Genomic DNA, 5,751 nt, shown 5'->3' with positions numbered 1-5,751 from the left:
AAGATTAATACCTATCGTGCAAGCTAGCCTAAATCATACTGCCGTGCCGTCACTGGCAGGCAAGACGCCTGGTGAATTGTTTACCGGCTTGGAGCCCCCATCACCACTACAGGCGGTATACCTGGGACCAGAGGTGGATCCCAGTGTACAGCCAGCTCGAACCTCAGCCGAGATCGAGTCGAGCCTGAATGAACTAAGAGTTAGTATTCGGGAGATGCACAAGGCAGTTGAAGACGCCCGTCTCAAGCAGACTTTACTGAACAAGAAAAAGGAGCGAGGTGATAACATCATCAACTTCAACGTAGGTGACTATGTACTGCGTTCTCGTGTGGACGAGAAAGGCCAGATCAAACTGCTCGTTACATGGATCGGCCCCTACGCAGTTACTGCAGCTCTACCCTACGATGTGTTCAAGGTGAAGCACCTTGTATCAGGCTCGGAACTTGATGTGCACGCCTCGAGGCTCAAGTTTTTCGCCGATAAGGATTTGGAGGTGACCGAAGAGCTGTTGGAGCACGTGGCCGCTCAGGGCATCATCCTTCGTGTGCGTGAGCTACGTCGACACCGCTGGAACGACCGGAGCCGGTCCTACGAAATCCTAGTTGGGTGGCATGGGCTAGAGACAATAGAGGACTCGTGGGAGCCTCTAGTATCACTGCACAAGGACGTGAGTACGTTAGTGCAAGGATATGTTGCTACAGCCAAAGCCTCAAAGCTTGAGCGCCACCTCAAAGCACTAGAAGCGCCAAAAAAGCGGCGCTAAAGCTTTACGTGTATACCGGTATACCCCTCAGTATAACGACTATACTTTCACTGAATTGAGGTTTATCCTTGGTATTGTGGTTGTTTTGGTCATTTTCAGTTGGATTTGCATGGCAAGGAAGACTTCAACTGCAATATGTTGAAGTTGGTCACATAAAGCAGACCGCGTGATTAGTCATATGACTAGTCACATGGTTATTCATGATGAGACAGCGTATTACCGAGCGGTAATTATTCTGTAATAAAATGAGTACAAGCACAATTTGCCCGAGTGGTCAGGTTGGGCTTGAAAGGGGACTGTAGTGGGTGGCGGCTTGAAAGCCCAACCACGACCACACTATACAGTCGAGAGTGACGAGCAAGCTGGACAACCAGCATGTGGTTGCAGTCAGCCACCAGCGTGCCAGGTTGTTGCAGTTTACAACTGCAAGTTGCAGCTCGTCATCTCAAGCTGGTGAAGGTTCTAGTTAGGGAGTCCTTGCTAGAGGCTGGGCTATCACTGGGACGCTGGTGATAGCTATGTAGAGCTTTGGATTGCATGCATGTTTCTATCTCACTTTACATTTTACCAAGACACAAGCAATACAATCGGCTATAGTTTAAGGAAGTGCCAGCTTCCTTCGACCGTCTTGTATTCACTACTGCGACCTACTACAGCAAGTCATCTATCATCAGAGATGATATCCCTGTTATCACCAACCACTGTATGGGTGAGATCTGGGAGAACAAAACTGGTGCGGCTGCGTACAAAACACGCAATCTGCTGCGCAAGACGATCGGGGTGATTGTGGACCAGTTGATCGAGGACGGTACGACCGATATGGGCAAGCATGTGACCAAGAAGGAGAAGGCACTCGAATACTCGAATGTGGGGCTGTTCGTCCTGTCCATTTTCGATCCGACGGGCATTGCCTGGATGGCGTCCGAGTTTGTTCAGCCCATCTGTGGCCCCACTGAGTACCTGGGTGAGATCGACATCGGTACTCTGTACGACGCTCTGGGTCTCAACACCGTCGATCAGGCATTCCTGGGAAGCTACGGTGTGTGGAAGAGGAAGGGGGACGGCTCCGTCACGATTTACTTCGAGAGTGTTGATAAGTAACCTGTGTCCGTGGTGATCAAGTCCGGTGATGACAAGATCAAGGAGGTCAAAGTGCCCGCTGGCGGCAAGGTCACGTGGACGTCTACGGTGAAAGAGCTGCAGGACAAGACGCTGTATCTGGGTCGCTGGCGTCCGGGCCTCTTTGGTCTGCCCGGAACAGGAGGTGGTTCGCTTTTGATGTGGATTCCGCGGTCGTCTGAAGGCGGTCAGCTTATTCTCCATGCTCGCCTAAATGTTAGCTAAACGAGTTATCGTGATAGTGGGCAAATTGAAAACTGTTCCCAGATAGTATGGGTATCGAATTCGTTTTCATCATGTCTTGACGTTAGAAAAAGAGAAAAGTGCTTATGACTAGTACTATCAGTAGCATAATTACTTCAGTTGCTGTAGTAAATACACGCTGTCTTATTCTACTAGTAGAGCATATGCTGTTTCAACTAGAATTCGTGGGGTAGTAATAGAAACCTATTTGCTGGAATAGCAGCCTTTGGAGCAAATTCATTCTGGATAATACCTGAATACTTAAGCAAATGACGGATAGATTACTACACCTTTGCCAATTATTATGTAAACTAAAACGGAGTGTCCCTTATTTAGAAAATCATTTTTTTAAAAGAAATTCTAAAAATTAGTCTAGACCAATACGGATTTAGTCTTAACCAAAACGAGTGTGTGGATGAATATAGCTTGTCCGATGGTCGGAAACACACGCCTCGATAAGAGTGTCTTGTCTTCTACAGTACTGCACTTGCACCACTGTACATTACATTAGCGCATTGGCTATCGCCACGAGCGCCCCGCACCGGATGCCGTTAGAAGTGTACGAGCTCTTCTTAACGCTGATCGTCCAGGCAAGCAGCCCCAACACGAGCGCTTGATGTCACGTCAATCGCTGGGTGCTGTTTTTGAGACGCAAGCTCACAGCTGCAGCCCCTCTTCTTCCCTTCCTCACGGCTGGTTGACGTCTGCAATCGCAGCCCAAAGCTCTCGTCCGTGCTGTACTTTGTCTAATCGGGTTGCTGGCCGTCGCTTGGTCCCTCTATCGATGAGTATGCAGGCTGCACAGGCTGAGAGGTCACTATGCGCGCCCATACGCAGATTTCACGCCCCTTACAATTTTGTGTATACCCCAGTCCGCAACGCGCCCGCAGTTCGTATTGCTGGATTTGTCACTCGCGCTCTTGCCAGCTGAACATTTGTTTCACTTGCACCATCGGACTTGACCCTCCTTCTGACAGGTTTTGCTAACGTGACTTAGTCCAGAAACTACTATTGATGCCCTCTGTTCCAGGATCCAAAGAATTCTAATAGGTCGGTATCGGGCTCTTAATCTTGGCGTGTTGATTTGTTCATGTATACGACAATCTCACTGATATTGTGCGTTCTACGCACAACTTGATTGCTCGATAGATTATTATAATCGCCCTCGCCGAATGGCCTTAAAAATCGTTCAGCCTACCATACCTCAAGCGGAAACATTACAGACGACAGGTTTCCACACACTGCAAGCTCAGAGCAGAGCGCAACGGCAACGCTTCATGCATCGGTAAACGGTAATGGTAACGTGTCGTCTGGAAGGGCAAGAGGGTCCCCATTAAGTGACGGTCTCTCCACGCCTGTTGCGTGCAGTTATTATGTAAGAGCATACTTGTGTAACACTGTAATGGGCAGGGACGAAAATCCAGCAGGGCGAAGTGCCGCGACGATGCTGCTTTCTGCGCGCTACGCAAGCTGACGAGTGAGCAGCAGTACCGACGGCCAGACCCGTAGTGTGTTGTAGGATTAGAAGTAGGATGAGGCACGCAGTTTACTAGCCTGCGATCCGTAGAAGTGCGGCTCAGAACGTGCGCAGCTCGTCCTGGAGGCACCTGCGCAGCAAGTGGTGCTGGAGCGCAGCCCTGGCACTTCCTCTCCACTCGACACTCCCACTTGATTATGTTGAAGATCATCTTCAACATGATCTCCTTAGAGATCACCGCGATGGCCTTGGCACCGTCACACCGCACATCAGCGATAATACCTGGCGTCGCTTCTTCTTCTCCTTCTTGCTTGCATAAACGCAGAGTAGTAGGTATCGGTCACCTCACGCGCGTCGATGATGCTTGGCTCCCACAGGATGGGCTGAGCTGTGTTGACGGGCGATGTGCAGCACCTTCATTCCGTGTCAACAACAGCCGAGTTACTTCTTCGGCAACGGCTTCGTCATCGCGTCGGTAATCATATCGTCGGTACCAACATGGCGAATTCGTAACCGCTCGTTCTCCACCAGGTGGCACGCCAGATGAAACTTGCTCGAGATGTGCTTGCTATTGCTGTGTTTGCCAGGCTTGACAGTCAGGTAGATGCACGACCGGTTATCGCCGCAGATCTCCGGCGTCGCAAACGCCCAGCGTAGCTCCTCACAGAGTCCCATTAGCCATTGTAGGTCTCTGCTTCCTTCATTCAGTGCAATATACTCTGCTTCCGTTGTTCTCTGTGCGTATATCTCTTGCTTTCTTGATCCGTACGAGACTACAGTGCGATTGACGAGCGTCACAAACCCGCTCACACTATTTCGGTCATTAGGGTCATTCGCGTAGTCAGCATTGGTTTAACACGTCAGCTCAACGTTGTTCCCGGCAACAATGTTTATCACTAAGCTATACTTGTCGGTACCAGCAAGGTAGCGTAGGACTTGTTTAGCCATAACAAAGTGAAATGGGCCTTCTTTAAGCTCACTACTTCGGTTTACACGTTAGCGCACGTGTATGAGGAAGCGTAAGTTGCGTTTCACTTAGATTAACATTTTTTTCGTCCGAAAGTATAGATTTACCTAAATAGGAAAGCAACGCCGATTTCCGGTAAATTAAGAACTTTTACTTTGTTGGGTTTCCTCCTAATCTAATATTCTAAATGAAAGGTATTTGTCAACGAAGGGCCGACAGATTCCTACTATTCTAATTGGTTGAAGATATTGACTTGCAACCACTGAATGCATTGAATGTACAGTTTTCCACATGTTACCATTGATCTATCTCACACCCATGTGGAAAACCTCTTTCGTAACCAAGTGGCTATGTGTAGCCACTTTAGTGTTACCCCGTTACACAAAGTGTGTGTGGTCGAAACAGGACAGGTACCTGCTGAGATGACGCACAGCGTGCGCAATGTCCGGTCTTGAGGCTGAGACTAGATACTGTAATGCACCAACGAGTTCTCGGTACATGGGCGGCGTATCATCTTGGACGGGCTTGGACACCTCAGCGCGCAGTGCCTCCGGCGTAGCAATCACATTGCATCCTTCCATATGAAATTGCTTCAGCACCTCTTAAATGTACTGCCGCTGGAAGAAGATTGCATGTCGCCGCTGGCGATCGATCAAAATCTCCACGCCGAGTAGTCAGGTCCGAGAGCAGTGAGCTCGTACTTCTCACCATGTTGCTTGGGAGCCTAAGCGCACAGATCACTTGGGTCAAGTAGTAGGATGTCGTCAACGTACACCGTGAGCAACATGGTGACCTCTCCTCTCACCTTTGTGGCGTAAAGTTCGTAGTCAGAGTCGAGGCGCTCAAGTTCGATCTTCGTCAGAAACCCGTGCAAAGCATTGTTCCAAACGCGCGGCGCTTGCTTTAGCCCATACATACTCTGCTTTAGTTTCCATACGTTGCGCGTAGAGGCTTTTCCAAAACCTGGAGGCTCCTCCATATAGACCTCTTCGTCGAGATTACTGTTCTAGAACGCGGTCTTGACGTCAATTGTAAAATAGCCCATCTGCGTTGCAGCGCGAGCATCTGATCGTCTCAAACCTGATGACAGGCGCGTAGGTTTCACTGTAGCTGCTGCCCATGCGCTGTAAAACATTTTCTGATGACCAACCTGGCTTTGCATCGCTTGGTCCAGCCGGTTCA

At 49.4% G+C, this 5,751-nt stretch overlaps 1 protein-coding gene across 1 annotated transcript; it reads left to right on the top strand.

Moving 5' to 3' along the window:
* Positions 1-1,468: 1,468 nt before the first annotated feature.
* PITG_00357 (uncharacterized protein) lies at positions 1,469-2,107 on the top strand (the record flags this gene model as incomplete). The annotated part of the gene is made up of 2 exons (XM_002908919.1): positions 1,469-1,831; positions 1,910-2,107. 2 exons carry the CDS (start codon positions 1,469-1,471, stop codon positions 2,105-2,107), a joined length of 561 nt encoding a protein of 186 aa, XP_002908965.1.
* Positions 2,108-5,751: the final 3,644 nt, after the last annotated feature.

This window comes from Phytophthora infestans, genomic scaffold (genome assembly GCF_000142945.1).
Source record: "Phytophthora infestans T30-4 supercont1.1 genomic scaffold, whole genome shotgun sequence".
Taxonomy (NCBI): domain Eukaryota; phylum Oomycota; class Peronosporomycetes; order Peronosporales; family Peronosporaceae; genus Phytophthora; species Phytophthora infestans.
Note: the sequence above shows the minus strand (reverse complement) of the source record. Positions and strands in the feature narration are given on the sequence as shown.